At 43.1% G+C, this 16071-nt stretch overlaps 3 protein-coding genes across 3 annotated transcripts; 2 read left to right on the forward strand and 1 right to left on the reverse strand.

Annotated features, from left to right (window-relative positions):
• The first annotated feature begins 297 nt into the window (after positions 1-297).
• On the forward strand, positions 298-1983 carry LOC143329553 (transcription factor HES-1-B-like). Its single transcript, XM_076745521.1, has 4 exons — positions 298-600; positions 704-799; positions 897-984; positions 1259-1983. Exons 1-4 carry the CDS (start codon positions 493-495, stop codon positions 1708-1710), a joined length of 744 nt encoding a protein of 247 aa, XP_076601636.1. The 5' UTR covers positions 298-492; the 3' UTR covers positions 1711-1983.
• A 6861-nt stretch (positions 1984-8844) lies between these two features.
• Positions 8845-10437, reverse strand: LOC143329235 (uncharacterized). Its single transcript, XM_076745044.1, has one exon. The coding sequence runs from the start codon at positions 10435-10437 to the stop codon at positions 8845-8847; it is 1593 nt and encodes a 530-aa protein (XP_076601159.1).
• A 1048-nt stretch (positions 10438-11485) lies between these two features.
• Positions 11486-14645, forward strand: cldn1 (claudin 1). Its single transcript, XM_076745443.1, has 4 exons — positions 11486-11834; positions 12919-13083; positions 13364-13448; positions 14225-14645. Exons 1-4 carry the CDS (start codon positions 11612-11614, stop codon positions 14385-14387), a joined length of 636 nt encoding a protein of 211 aa, XP_076601558.1. The 5' UTR covers positions 11486-11611; the 3' UTR covers positions 14388-14645.
• Positions 14646-16071: the final 1426 nt, after the last annotated feature.

Raw genomic sequence — 16071 nt, forward strand, 5'->3', positions numbered from 1 at the left:
TGGCGCACTTTAGTACAGCCGCAGCGCCCTTTAATGAGGGACGTTAACACACCTGATTGGCCGCAGGAGAAGCGGCTGTCCTCGCACTCCGACTGTGAAGTCACTTTTCTGTCTAAAACAGTCACAGCATCCTGACAGGTAGCCAATGGGAGCGCCCTGTCGCACGAGCCTGCCGCCTCCCTGGCAGCCCGTCCCGGGCGCCCATTGGACGGACGAGTGAAACCCAGGAAACTCGCACACGAGCCGCTCGCGTGCAGGCTCGGGCCCTATAAATAAGACCTGAGGCGCTGGAAACAGGAGCGGACTGGACGGCAGCTTGGCGTGGAGTCAGAAGTCACTCTTCACATTTGTCATCAGTGAAGCGCTCTGTGCTCTGGCAGGAGAAGGCGCTGCTCACCGCCCTGGACTGACCCCGACACTGCTGTACATCCTCCTGCTATTGATAAAGGTTTTCTTTGGACTGTACCACTGTTTTTAATTGTGAGCCTGAAGATGCCAGCCGGTACCTTAGTGAGGACGTCTCCATCCGCTGTGGCTGCCACACCGGCAAGTGGAGACTCCACACCCGAAAAACCCCGCACTCTGTCAGAAAATAGAAAGGTATATGAAGTGATTGTTCTGCTAGTATTCGTATTGTTGACAACTGCTATTTTATCTTAAAAACTGTCATCTCAACACGTATTGTTATTTTTTTTATTTTAAGTCATCTAAACCAATCATGGAAAAGCGGAGACGCGCGCGCATCAATGAGAGTCTGGGCCAGCTGAAGACCCTCATCATGGACGCACTCAAGAAAGATGTAAGGAGATAAACACTACACTTTTATTCCAAGATAGATTACATTTAGGAGCCAAATTTGCAAATTTGCTACTTAATCGTCCCTTTTGTCTCTTTAGAGCTCCAGACACTCCAAACTGGAGAAGGCGGACATCCTGGAGATGACTGTGAAACACCTGAGGAACCTGCAGCGACTTCAGATGACTGGTATGTGACCACCATGTCTGCACTGACCGCGTTGGTGCGTGTGCAGTCATTCTTGGATGTCTAACTTTAGATGGTAAACACGTTCCCACGGTCCCCAAGATTTATTGCCTGCTCACAGCTGCTGTGCTCGCCCTTAAGAATTGATTTCACAAGGCCTCAAGTGCATGAATGAAATCTATTTTTTATTATTTAAGTCAGTCAATAAATTTATAATATTCGTCATAGTCACATCATCTGTCTGTGTTAATTTTGGAATTTGTGTTTTCTTCTCCAGCTGCTGTGAACACAGACCCCTCCATCCTGGGTAAATACAGAGCCGGCTTCAGTGAGTGTGTCGGAGAGGTCACTCGTTTCCTGTCCACGTGTGAAGGGGTGAACACGGAGGTGAGGACTCGCCTCCTCAGCCACCTGGCGGCCTGCGTGGCCCAAATCAACGCTGTGAACTTCTATACGCCTCACCCAGGTGCACTGGGACTGGGACAGACTGGTGCACAGATCCCAGCCGCTTCCGCTCCACAGATGCCTTGCAAAAGCGGCTCAGCGATGCACGTCTCCCCAGACGCGATGAAGCTGTACGGCGGCTTCCAGGTTGTGCCAGCACCTGATGGACAGTTTGCTTTTCTGGTTCCCAGTGCAGCTCTCATGCCTCTGAGTCCACAAAACAGCCATCACATGTCACCTGTTGCACCTCCGCTTACCTCAGACTCTGTGTGGAGGCCCTGGTAGGAAATCCGCTCAAAGACTATCACACAATACACCATATTTTTGTACATTTTGTAAATGTTTTCTATACCTACTTGAGAGGGATGTTTACACTCATTTGTGTTTTTTGTATATGGACATTAGGAGATGTTCTCGGCCTCTTTGCTCGCTGTGATTTTCTCTGTTTTTGATATGGAACAATTGATTTGCCTCAGGAGGTCAAGAAAATCCTCGAAAAGCTCTTGAAAAGCACTGTATTTTTTGAGATGAATAAAACGTTTCTATGTTGTTTACTTCAATATTTGCTGCAGTGGTGTCTTTGTCATTGTCTTCTCCAAAATCAGCCTGTCATGTATCCACTCATGATCATATGGGTTACACTTTGACTTTAATCTCAGACCTGTTGAAAGTTGATCACCATCCCTTGTGCCGTAGCGGTTTAAATATAGCCGCCCTCCTGTGTGCCTTGTCCACACCTGATCATCCCTGTTATAGTGACAGACCTGCTCTCTGGCTGGAAATTCTACCTCTCTAATGAGGTAAGCAACGCGAGAGGTTGTGTTGAGCGTAAAAGGTGTGCGTCAATGCAGGGAGGCAGAATGGGGCAGGGTCTGTTGACATGCAGGCCTGACTGTGCTCCTGCCAGATGGGAAATCGTGCTGAAATAGATAGGGCATGATCGTGAAGCGAGTGACAGGACTAAAAGAAGACCAGACTAAATAAGATACTGTCATTACTCAAGGATTAAGTATGTGTTGTTGCTTTCTGACGTGTCTTTCCTGCATCTTCTGCTCCGAGAAGAGAAGTAACTAACGTTGATATAACAAATCAACCTTTTCACAAAGCAGAATGTAAATAAAATGATTTGATGATATGTGTGTGTTTGCACATTATGTGCAGCAGCCCTGCAGAGCCAGTCCAATCATTGTCCATTTAGTGGACAGTTGAAGGGCCGACGCTCCCAGCGTGTGTCCTGAGCGTGGTGCTCACACAACAGGACACAAGCAGAGCGTGACCAGAGGTCACAGGTGCCCCTCATTCACCCTCCAAAGACAAACGCAGCTCCAACAGCATGTTGCCCTGAATCTGGCAACCCATCAACAGACCTGGCAGCCCATCACCAGAAGACAGGGCCTCCCTTTGACAGCATCAAACAGTGGCACCTCCAGAGGCAAACACACACACAATCCATGACCACTGGGTTGTTCCTAATTTAATATTCATGGAATTTAAGGGATTTTTTTCTCAAAGTCCTGAGGGATAGGTGCACAACACTCCGCACTCATGAGTATATACTGTTTGTATGTAGCAGCATTTTAAGGAGAAAATACTAAACATACTTTTTAATTCTGCATTTCAACATGGACACCAGTGCAGATGCAGATCAAATCATCTCTCAGTCACTCTAAAACTTATTAAAACTGCTCACTTTGTGCAAATGATACAGTCAATTAAGTTTACATCTCTGTTTTGGCACAGCTGAGAGAAGACTGGCAGTAAAGAGGACTTAAAGACAAAAATAGAGCTCCCCCTCCTATCAGAGCATCCTTTGAGAAGACCCTCTGAAACACAAAAACAAAGACGGGCCCCTCAGTGGCTCAATGGCTCCTCTCTTTGTGACCCTCTCCATCTTCATAAAGGGCCTTCCCCTTGTTTATCCAGGAAGAGGTTTAATGGCTGGGAGGGGGGAAGGACCACGCTGTCACTTTCACTGTGCTAAAGAAGGCTTATTGTTGCCCTCTTCCAAAGGTCCTGGTCTTAAAGCCTTTTGGAGAACTCCTAAGACCAGGCTGTTCTCTTGAGATAAGAGGAGCTGTGAAGTGCTGGCAGGTTGCTCCCATCCACACCTGATGGAGAACCTGGAGTGGTTTTGATGGAGGAGCCTCAACAGATGACGTATCATTCTTGAGAACTTTGCCCTGTTTACTGGTGTCCTTCCATCTTTTCTCTAACTGTCTCTTAACCCCTCTCCCTGCCCCCCTCCCTAATCGAAACCCCTGTTTGATGCGGTATTTTCCCAAACCTTGTAAAGCAGAGAATAGTAAACATGAAGCAGGGTAGGGTCTGCCCCTTCACACTGCTCGTTGATTGATGGCCTCCCCTCACAAACGCAGTGACAACAGTGACAGGTTCCCTGCTTGTTTCCCCCAACACTCACCGGAAACCTTCACCGCCTCCGTCTCTGTGGGTGAATTGGCGTAGTATTGCTCTTAGGGTTGTTATGGTGCTTGATGGGGGTCGAGGTAGTCAGCGGTGGTTCACATCAAGGCTAATGAATAGATTATGCACTCGATATCAATGGTGAATGAACAATGCTCTTTGTCCCTTCACTCCAATTCATCCCTTTTTGATTTAGCTGGTTGTTTTTGAAAAACTCAACAACATACTGGTGGAAGTGTAGCTTCCGGGGGTGAATTTAGTGGCAGCGTGACACGATAACACTGGACGTGTGAAATTTACGGCTTTGGACCCACACAGAGTGATGGTGGTGTGACCATTAAAAGCGAGTAACTCTGGTACTATATCACGAGTCACAGCATCTTCAAAGGAGGTGTTGTGTTGGATGTCGGGGAGGGGGAGTGGAGGTCTTGTTTTCTCTGTAGTTACTGGCCATATGCCCATGATGGCTTATGAAGAGGACCATAAAGATACACTTTCACTGCAGGTGTCCCTTCAAAGTCAGACATCCCATAATACGGATGCTCCAATTACAGTCTGAACTTTTCGACTGACAGACGATGTTTGAGGCATCGACTGAGCCGACCTGACAGGAAACTTAAAGGACAATTTCAGTTTAGTACAACTTGGCTCTTGCTTTTGAAATCTGTCTGTTGCTCTTACAGGGAATGATAACATTGTGCTCATCATGGTGTTTTTAAAATGAAATGCAGTGGGGGCAAGAAACACAAGCAGTCAGATGATGAAATAGGTTTTAAACAAACGCAAAGTTAGTCAAACTTATTTGGCAGAGAAAACAACGGTAGATGGTAAAATTATTACCCAAACTGCTGATTGTAAACATTCATCACAGTTTACAGACTTCTTGGTTTGCACGTTGTGTCACGTGTGTCCATAGCTTTACCTCAATGTCTTACTTAAAAACATTGTCTCTCTCTCTCTCTCTCTCTCTCTCTCTCTCTCTCTCTCTCTCTATGACTGTCTTCTATCTGACCCTTGATTATATACAGCACTGTCAAATATGCTCCAAAAAATAATAATCTACCAAACTGTGCTTTGAATGTAACCGGTCAGATAATCAGATGAGTTGTAAAACTTGGCTGGAGGTGCCAGCTGAATACAGAATGAAGAAAAAACTAGTGTTTGAGGTAGAAACTGCACACTCAACCCACAAAAATATAACCAAGGCATCACCTGTGTTGTATTTTGTCAGATTAGATTTTGCAGGAGGCTGCAGCAGCAACAGAGAAGTATGATGTTATTTATGGTCGCACTGTGCACTTATATGTATATGATTGGACATTTGAGTCAGATGGGAGCCAAACAGCTAATGAATGAGTTAGTGATTGTTCAGCATGAATGAAAAAAATGCCCCTAAAATGTAATTGGCTGGGGAGCAGCAGTGACACTAAGCAACAAGGGAAAAACTTTAAAATACCTTATAGGCTGCCAGATTATGAAAATCCCTTTGATTGGTGTTTATTCTCCTCTTGTCTTCAGATGGATCTCTAATTCTTCAGAAAGCCCCCTCAGGCACTTCCCTTTGGAAAAGAGCTGCAAAGCATGTGGACCACAATCCATCAACAACTTGTTCATATTTTTCTGCAGATTCTTGTCTTATGCAGCACAGCTGAGAGAGGGCGCCCTAACAGTTTTGTCACTTAAGAATGTGAGGAAACCAGTGTTGTTCTCTTCGAACCAGGACGTGACAAGCTTTGGACCTGATCTATTTTTAAAATCTCACATGAATGATGCTACTCAGCAGTGCTTTAGTAAACCGTCCTTTGTGAAGTGCACTCAAGCAACATTTCACTATGTCTTTCCTTGGTGAAACAATGGCCTCTTCAGAAATTACTTCTGCTGCTGGACGTTGGAGTGTGGGAAGGATTCTGATTGTTTTGCAGCAACAAACTGCTAAGTTTTGCAGTGACGACAATGAAGGGCTGCATGCATGCATAATGAAACCTCTCTATCTGGGGAGCTGGAAACAAAACAAGGATAGCCGTATAAGAGCAGGGTCCGCAGTTCCATAGCTCCCGATTCATCCTCCATAATTGTTATGAGATGATAAGGAGCTTATAGCCTCTTGTTATCCTCCAATAGGGATGAACAAGACAAAAGCCAGTGTACCAGAATGCTAAAAGATTACCATTCTGGTGACATCTCTGCTTCCACTTAACACCCACATCAGGTCAGCTGTTCTTAATTTGGTCAGCAACACCAATTTAGCTTCCACCCGGGGGTCTGGGTGCACTGAGGGGTAAATATTGACCCTTGTTTGTAAGCAAGGCTCACATTTTGAGTGTGCAAAATGACCTATTTGTGTTCTTGAGATGTTTAGGTCGTCATGTCATGGAGCATGTGTATCACCCTCCCACCCTGGCTGAGAGAGAGGATCTAATAGACACCTGACCACATAATAGCAACTGGTGTTGGTTATCATTTCATGACTGACTGAGCATTTAAGTGACCATGGTAAAGAGAGATAAATGCTCTGTTAATATCTATGATTCTTGTCCTCCAGACAGACACATATGCCTCCTGTTATTAATGATATAAATGGTGATGGACACATACACAGCAACCTGATCTGAAATTAGTTTGCATTGTCAGATCAAAACTCTGCTCTTGAATTCTTGCCCCAGGCACTGAGTTTCAGATGACCTCTGGTCTTTGTCCCAAGGACTCTGCCCTGCCCTCGCCGCCTCCCTCCTCACCGGCCGGTCTAACCTCTGTGGGAAACCCCCCCAGTGCTTTGTGTTGTTTTGGGCATTTTGTGTCTCAGCAGATAATGTCCGCACCCCTCCGTTTCTTTCCTCTCCCATCTGAGGAGCTGCTGTGTGGAGCGTGGTGTCCGGCATTAAATGCCTGCTAAGCAGGACAGAGATGGGATCTGACTGTGGGGGTTAAGAGCTGCTTTTCATCGTGCCTCAGGACAGCACTCACACCCTGCTGCTGTTAGTTTGACAAGGTATCAGAGTAAGTGGCAGTGATGGATGCTGACAGGTGGTTTGGCACTGAAGATAACTCTATTAACCCCTGAAACTGTCTCCAACAGTGGGTTCATCTTTACAATATGTTGTGCAACAGCAGCATTCATTTAGAGTCATGTTGACATCTGTTGACTCTTCAGAAAAAAATCTGTCCGCTTCAGCTTCTAAACACTCCGTTATGTTCATTAGTTAGTTGCTAACCTTGTCTGTCTGCTGTATGGTGGTCGTGCAGGTCCTGTGGTTAACTGTGATGTAACAAAACCACCTGAGGATTAAGAAAGTTTTGTTCAAGAGAGGCAACCTAAACCAAACTTAAATTGCAAATCTGGAATGTTGACGATTGAACTGAGAATTTTAGAAATCTTTGAGAACCATTACAATACAAAAAAGGTTGCTCTGCTCTTTGAAAAGTGGGTTAGAGCTACAATTTAAAAGCCAACCTCATCATCATTCTGCATGTGAGAATGTGGTTTGCTTTTCCTTTTGTATTTCCTATTACTTTTTCCTTTTGGCTGTTCTAAATGTAATATCTCTGTGAACCTCGGCTGAATAAATAAGCTTAACAACTTCCATATGTCTCGCTGCTCATTAGCTAACAACCCAGCACTTTAAATATCATGTTTGTTCCATCATTTTGGTCAAGTGAGGATTACCCCCAACTTAAGGCATCCCTCCAAACTTTTGGAGGTAAGACAGCCACTTTTTTTTTGTCATGTGAATTGTGATGTCATTCAACTCAGACCCAATCGACCCCCTGGCCTTTGACCCTTATTAACCCTGGGTTAGAGTGCTGTATTCAAGGTGTAGCCATCTGTGTGCCTTGTTGTGTCGAGGCTACCCTCCTCCCTCACTCTTTATCGTCCCTCCCAGTGTTCAGGAGCAGTGGAGTGATCAGAGGAAGACTTTTGAAACCCTGAGATGACAGCGTGGTTCACTACTACAATCCTGTGTAAATTAGAAATATGTGTGCCCCAGCAGGGGTAAAATATAACGATGTATATTCACTACTGCATGTACAAGTACAATTTTGAGGTACTTCTACATTTCATACTGCTTTCTAATGCAACACATGTGTATGACAATTAAATTAACATGTTACGCTGCAGATTATGATTTTACATACAAACCCAGTGATGAGCTTATTGTTATACCCAACAGTACATAAGAGCCAAAACTAGCATTAAAATGCTGCATACGCATTAATACTAAGACAAGAGCTATTCTATATTCTATTTCTCCTTTTAGGTACATTTTGCTGATACTTCTGCCACACTTTTATTCAAATAAAGTCTTGAGTGTAAAACTTTTACTTGGAATAGAGTATTTATACATTGCAGTACAGAGACTTTTACTTCAGTGAAGGATCTGAATACTGAATACTTCTTCCACCACTGTCCAAAGGACAGTCTATGTTTCCTGCGTTTTTAAAGTGGTATAAATGTTTGATTGAAAGTAATCATTTCAAAAGCAAACTTGACATTTAATTGACATTTTGCATGTAAAGTTCCAAATCAAACCAAGTCAAATCATTTTTTTTCCAGGGAAAGGAAATGCAAAAACTACCATTCCCACTAAAATTATGACTCATATTGGGTCGCAATATATGTCAAAATAAGCCCAAGATTATTTTTGTTTGTTTGTTTGTTTGTTTGCTTGCTTTTGCACATCATTCAGCCCCAGAGCACATCAACAAGGGAACCAGAGACACATGCTGGAGACTCAACACATGTTAGTTATCAAATGATCACCATGATACTCATAGTTCCTTGCAACAGTGACCGGATCTTAAAAGTAGTGGATTGAACTTTGAACTTTACAGGAAAAGGGTGCATCCACCCCTCTTATCATTCAGCAGCATGATTTTAGGCTGGTTATCAGCTGCTGAGTCAGAGGTTTGTTTACAGTATTGACTGTGACAGTCAGAATTTGACTCTTTGTGTGAAAACAGGCAAAACGCATGAGGGCGTGTTTGCACAGAGAACAAAGTCTAATTGACAGACAGAACTACTGAGCCTGGGCTCTCAATCAGTGTGTCATTGCTACAATGAGTATGTTCAGGCACATTTTTCAAAACATGCTCCTTAATACTGCCGTCATCCTGCTGAAACTGTACCCTCACTGTTAGTGGAGAGCATTTATCCACTTTACACTTGATGATCACAGAGTCACCAGAAGCTTCTTGGCTACAGCGGCTGCGATCAGGCAGCACATCTTCAGACAACCGACACACCAGCTGGTCCTTGTTGATGGATACGACTGGCCGTCTCCTCAGGAAGTCAGGGCTCTCGCAGAGCATCCTGTCAAGCATCTCTATGTCTTGGCTGTTTCTCAGTACCCAGTCATGCATATACCACATGTGGCAGTCACATTTCCAGGGGTTTCCGTGCAGTCTCACCGTGTGCTGGATGGCAAAAGTGTCAAAAAGGCCCAGTGGGAGAGTTTCCAGCTCATTGTCAGACAAGTAGAGCTGCTGAATGAGCACCTGGTCCTCGAACAGGCTGGTGTCCACCCTGCTCAGGTTGTTCTTGTTTAGGTGGATGGCCTTGATGCTAAATAGATCACGGAAGATCATTTCAGGCAGTGAGGTGAGCTGGTTTTCAGACAGGTCCAGATTCTCCAGGACCGTAACATTTCTAAAAATATCTTCCGGAAGGCTGGAGAGCTGGTTAGAGGACAAAATGAGGTCAGAAAGAGATGTCAAACTGCTAAGAGAGGACAGCTCAGTCAGTCTGTTGCCTTTTAGGTTCAGTTCCTTCAAATTTGAGGCCTGGAATCCAAACACTTCATCACTAAAGGTCGTAAGAAGGTTTCCACGGAGGTTCAGAACCTTCAGTTCGGTCAACGCAAAGAAAATGCCGTCTGCAAGCTCTGATATCTTATTCCCCTCCAAGTGAAGCTCTATCAGCTGAGTCATATTGTGGAACATGTCAGATGTGAGATTGCTGATGAGGTTGTTGTTCATTTTCAGGGTCTCCAGTCTTGCCAGACCAGAAAAAGTTTCCCTTTTCACTCCTTGGAGCTTATTTTGGGACAAATCCAGGACAAGCAGATTGTGGAGATTCAGGAAAAGAAGAGTAGGCAGATCTGATATGATGTTGCCCTTCATCTGCAGAAATTCTAGCTGCTTAAGAGAGTCAAACATGCCAGGAAGCACTGTCTTCAACCTGTTGAAGTTAAGGATCAGCCTAGTCAAGTTTCCCTGATTTGCAAACGTCCCCAAAAACAAGTGCTCCAGCCAAGGGTTCCCACTGATTTCCAGCTCCTGCAGTTCAGTCAGATGCTCAAAAGACTGACAGTGAATACTCCGCAGTGCATTATTAATGAAGACAAGCTTGGTGAGCTGAGGGCTCTCCCCTAAAGTGCGGGAGAACAGGTATCCGAGGTCTGATGACATTATTATAAAGTCCTTAACCTTTGTGGATATGTCCCTGGGTAAAGATGACATCCCTCCATCACCACACAGTACTTGGACTGGAGTGAAGCAGTGGCATTTGTATGGACAAGAGGTCTGTGAGTGTGTGTTGCCTTTGTGACAGAGACACAGCATCAGGAACAGAATCAGGCCCAATTCTTTGTCCATTTTCCACTGTCAAAACATGAAGAAAGCTTGTACGAATTAACAGGAAACCAAGGTCGATACTGCTTTAAGAGCAGAAATGCACTATGTTCATGTTTGTTTTTCTTTAGCTGACATCTATTCACAAAGAGTCAGTAACGTTCAACCTCTACGTTTAGATAAATGAAATTCAACATACCTCCGTGTTACAGGGATCCTTTCAATTTTCTGGTGGATCTACAAGCCGGCTGACACAAAGTGCAAATGACAACAAGTCAGAATTAGGCAAGACAAAACCTTTGGTCAATGGCCAGTTCCTGCCATGGTTTCATTTGCTCACAAACAAAAAGTGGACAATCCTGTAATTCAGCAAATCAGCTCATGGCGCAGAATACTGTTCACTTCATTGGCTGCTATAATGCACAACATGTAGAAAAAAACAGAGATATTTAGATTTTTTTTATGGTGGAGTCACTATTTACCACAACAGAACAAATAGATCAGAGAGTTTTTTAGGTCAGTCAGAAATAACTACTACTACTACTATTGCTACCATTACTAATAATTGTATTTTAATATTTATTTTATTTATTTAACCTGCAAGGTTTTGCATGTTATCTTTACAAGGGACCTGGTTGAAACAGCAGTGCAGAGTAATTAAGCACAGTATACCAGGACCAGACAGGCATAAAGGGGAGAATTTGACCATTTAAAATGATTCAGAAAAGTAAGGTGTGTACATATTATATTATGTACAGTACATGTAATAATATATAAATGGAGCTATTATTCTTTGCTATTATTTGCATAACATTTTGCTTGGTACACTTTTAATGCACACAAACTGGCACTACTCAGCTATGTTTGAGTGTAACTCCCTGCAGCTCATGGACTCAGCTTTGTATTTTCCATGCAGGTTGTATTCTCAGGCTGTGAGGTTAAGTTGTAGGAGAGCATCACCTCCACTAGGTGTCATCTTGCTCCTCCTAATCTGAGTCGGAGGTGATGGTATTCCTGGATCCTCCCCGACCTCTAGGGTATTACCTGATGATGCACAGGTAGACTGCACTGTTTGGGACCCAATCCACCACCGCAAACCAGCTGGAACTACATCAAGAGAACTTTTGGAACTTTTACATTTTTTGGAACTTTTTCCTCTTTCCACATAGTTCCTATTTTTGGTTTCTGTAGTCAAACGATGGCCAATGCAGGTATCCAGCTTCTTGGCTTCACGTTGGCCTTCCTGGGCTTCATTGGCTCGATAGCATCCACAGCCATGGTGGAATGGAAAGCTTCGTCCTATGCAGGAGACAACATCATCACAGCCCAGGCGATGTTTGAAGGGCTGTGGAAGAGCTGTGTATCGCAGAGCACCGGTCAGATTCAGTGTAAAGTGTATGATTCACTTCTCCAACTACCAGGTAATGTTGTTTTACGCATCTTGTTTATATGAGATCTTATAAGATTCCCTTACAAAGATTAACAACTGATCATATTATAGCATAAACTACTGTGTCCTGAATTTCTTATTCTGCAAAACATATGGATGTGGGAGGAAAATGGGTTATAGGACACTGACTTGTGCATTTCACAAACAGCATTTGATTGAAGTGAAATTATGAGTTTATGAAATATCTCAACTTATGAAGATTCCTGGATGTGTACACTATAAAACTGGAATGTGTAAATCTCTCTGGTCATTCAAACCTCTGTAGAGATTTAAGAGACTGCCCTCTTCTCTCCCTGTAAGACCTCTTTGCATGCAGAGACATGTCAGTCAAATACCAGCAGTTGGCTGATCGAAAAGAGGGAAAAAAAATCCTCTTTTGAATTCAATTCAAACACATATGGATGGAGGGATTTCAAATTTAACTGGATCTGTGTAAATGAATTTTTCATTTTTGTATCATAAAAGGCTGATACCAGCTCCATCAGCCAAAAACAAAAACTCAGTGTTTGCATTACACTTCAGCTGGATGTGACTCATGCTGTCTGCATAACCCTAACCCTGCCTGGTGTGCCTGTTGTAAACAAGATCAACACTGAGATTCAATAAAGAGATACTGAACTGACTATGTACAAAAGACTGCATGCTTGATGATTTTGATCAGATATTTTATCTACAGAATGTGAAGAATGTTGCAGGTATCTATTTAAATTAGCATGCTAACCAGCTGGCCTCAGTCCATCCTATCTCATAACACAACAGTGACCCTGGTGATATGCTGCCCCCTGTACGTTGGGAGTATGAATTCGGCAGGTGGCCATTTTTTATTACATATAGCATCTTTAAACTTATTTTAGATAAATTAGAAATAGAGCTGAGTGCAATGAATATGTATTTGTGCAATTAGAAGGCTCAGAGGAAGTAAGAGTAAGGATGACGCCCAACTTTTTGAGGTTAAAAGTCAAAGCTAAATAAATAAATAAAAGCCTTTAGAAAGCCACAAATTTGAATGAAACCTGCTTAAACCAAGTGATTCTGTACCATCTCTTTGTCTCCAGGCATTGTACAGGGCACACGAGGGCTGATGCTGTGCTCCGTCTTGCTGAGCTTTATTGCTATCTTGGTGGAGGTGGTGGGCATGAGGTGCACCACCTGTATGGCAGAACAACCGCAGCAGAAGGACAAAGTGGCTCTAGCTGGAGGAATTATCTACATTATCGCCGGTCAGAGTCCATTCAGCTCATACACACACATGCAATGCACACACACACACTGCTTGAACATCATCTGGCCTGCAGGGATATGTTTTGCCTTAAAGATGTTGCACCACACCACTGTGTGTTTTTCCTTGACCACAATAATGCAGCAACTGTTGAACATGATTTGGCTTGAACTGAATTTGTTTTTATTTGAACTTCATAAAGATGATACTTGACACAGGGCGCAGTCCTGCATGTTTTAACCTGTTTGAGTGAAAAAGCTCATCTGCTCTTGGTTTTCCAGGTCTGCTTGCTCTGGTGGGAACGTCTTGGTATGGCCACAGAATAGCGCAGGAATTCTATGACCCATTCACTCCCACTAATTCAAGGTGAGGTTGTCCTTCTTGCCATTTAGTCTGGAATTCACACTAATGATCAGGTATCACTGTAACGTTGTGTAATGATGTTGAGGATGGACACTTGCCAAACAAACTGCCTATTACTATGCTTTCATTTAGTACTACACACTTAAAGGACTAGTTTGACATTTCCAGTGGTGGTACTCATAGCTTAAAAATAAGTCTATAAAATACTGTGCAAAATCAAAATTAATTTATGACGCTACACACAGGAGCTGGTTAGCTTAGCTTAGCATAAAAAATGGAAAAGGGGGAAATTGCTAGCCTTGTTTCCAGCTGTTATGCTACGCTAAGACAAGAATCTGTAGTTTCATATTAACTGAAAAGACACGTGAGTGGCATCAATCTTCTCATGTAACTTTCAGCAGTGCATTTCTCAAAATGTCAAACCACTAATTTCATTTTCCAGCATACTCATGTTCATGTTGTTCATGAAAGCTATGATAACAGCTTGAATACCACTGCTGCGAATCAGACCTACCTGAACATAATATGATCAGTTTGTGTTTAGACTTGAGGGCTTGTAATGATTGTTAATTTGCACATAGTGCTCAGTACAGAGCCAAAAGGGTGATCCAGCTCCACCTTCCTGGATCCGTTTCAGCTCCACCTCTCTGGACCTCACAGTTAGGGTTACAGCTGGGGTTTGACCTGAATTGGTGTGCAGCTGGACCTAGAGGTGGAGCCGGGGCTGCCTTCTCCAAGTGTCCTCATAAATGTCAGTGTGATGTGTGACTTACTCACAGGTATGAATTTGGAAGTGCCCTGTATGTTGGATGGGGAGCAGCCTGTCTCACCATTATAGGAGGGGGCTTCCTCTGCTGCAACTGCTCCAATGACGGCTCAGGGAAATCTCCGCGCTACCCACCGTCCCGCTCTGCAGGCCCGTCGGGTGGGGACTACGTCTAGGACAATCACTCCATCCAGCCTGTGCTCAACAAGAACGCTGTCTTTGCGGTGAATTGTCTTCCACAGTCAGATTTGTTTGATGTTTGCAACATGTATATTTGCAGGTTTTATATTTGGTGTATGTTTATATTTGTTGGGAAATACACTCCATTCTTTCTGAGTCCATAAAAGAATAGAGAGGTTTGGGATCCCTTAAATTTGTCTTTGAAGAAATGTACTGAGGCAGGATACTTCACAGTTTATCAATGAAAATGAGTATTAAAGATGGCAGAAACAGTCAAATAAGTAAACAGTCAATGTAACTTTAATTTAATTATTATGAACATTAAAAAAAAAAATCTTTTTTTTTTTAAACAAAAGTCTCAGGACATTTCTTTCATCTACATAATCTCTGGATCACAGCTTTTATCCCTCGAGTATAGATCAGATCAGGGTTTGACTGTTTTATTTTTATTTGCTTTGTTTGGAATCTTGCCATTGTTCTTCCACATCATGTAAAATAAAATCCTCATTACTTTTCTATTACTGCATGTTTTATAGTGTTCATTGTGCAGTAAAATGGTCTCAGTGTTTTGTATCAGATCATCATATGTTCGTAGCATCGCTGTCCTGTGAGAACCACGTATGTCTTCAAATCAGAATCCCCAAATTTGGAGATACGTTGTTTTCACTGGACAGGAAGCATATGGAAAATTGTAATCTGCATAGTAACTAGTAACTACAGCTGCCAGGCAAGTTGGAATGGGAATACAAGTACAAGTACCTTGAATTTGTGCTTAAATACAGTGTTTGCGTAAATGCACTTTGCTGTATTCCACCACTGCAAGTCTGCAGACTCATTTTTAAAGATGTTGCAGTTATTTCCTGAATTGGCTGAGCATCTGTCATTTTGAGCAAAGTGCAGTGTTATATAAATCAGCGGCACCAGAGAAAACACATGTTAGTATAATCAATGATCATGGTGACTTTTGGACAGAATAGAATAGAATTTTGCTTATTGCTTCACACACACAGAGATGCAGCGGATGGTCGACAAGAGGACAGGTACAACAATTACCAGAATCACACAGGTTTACTGAAATAAGTGGCAAGTCATCGCTTGTGTGGTAACTGAGTTCAGGTAGTCCTATATGGGGGAGGGGGATAAAGTCCCCCAACCACTTCCCCCATGTCTCCCAAAGTGATGCATTACAACACGTCCCCCAGTACAAGAGCCAAGACAAAGCAGGATCATCATCTTCTTATAGGAAGGAGGAGACCTGCTACTAAAATGTGTCTGTAAGCTTTAAACACATGGAGTATTTGAGACTGGCTGATGGGAAAAAACGTGAGCAATATTACACATTACTACTCTTCAGAAAAGTCACAGCTGAAGCAGTTTTTTGAAAAGTTCAAATTAAAGTAATCTGTGAAACAGAAAGGAGAGTTGTCTTTGTCCAACATGAAGCAGTGACTGCTGAAATGTGTTGCCTCAGGGAAGACAAGAGTAATCCAAACAGGGAGGCATACCTCAGACCACCGGCTCCTGTCCCAACATGCCTCCTCACTGAAGTGTTGTCGTCGGAGTTCATGGAAACCAGATTCCAAAGAATTTATACCCACCTAGGTTTAGAACATTAAGTCACACTCTGAGCCTCTCTGTAGGGAAGAATTACAGAGAGTTTCCCACCAGCACACACACACA

The sequence above is a fragment of the Chaetodon auriga genome, chromosome 12 (assembly GCF_051107435.1).
Source record: "Chaetodon auriga isolate fChaAug3 chromosome 12, fChaAug3.hap1, whole genome shotgun sequence".
In the NCBI taxonomy this organism is placed as follows: Eukaryota; Metazoa; Chordata; class Actinopteri; order Chaetodontiformes; family Chaetodontidae; genus Chaetodon; species Chaetodon auriga.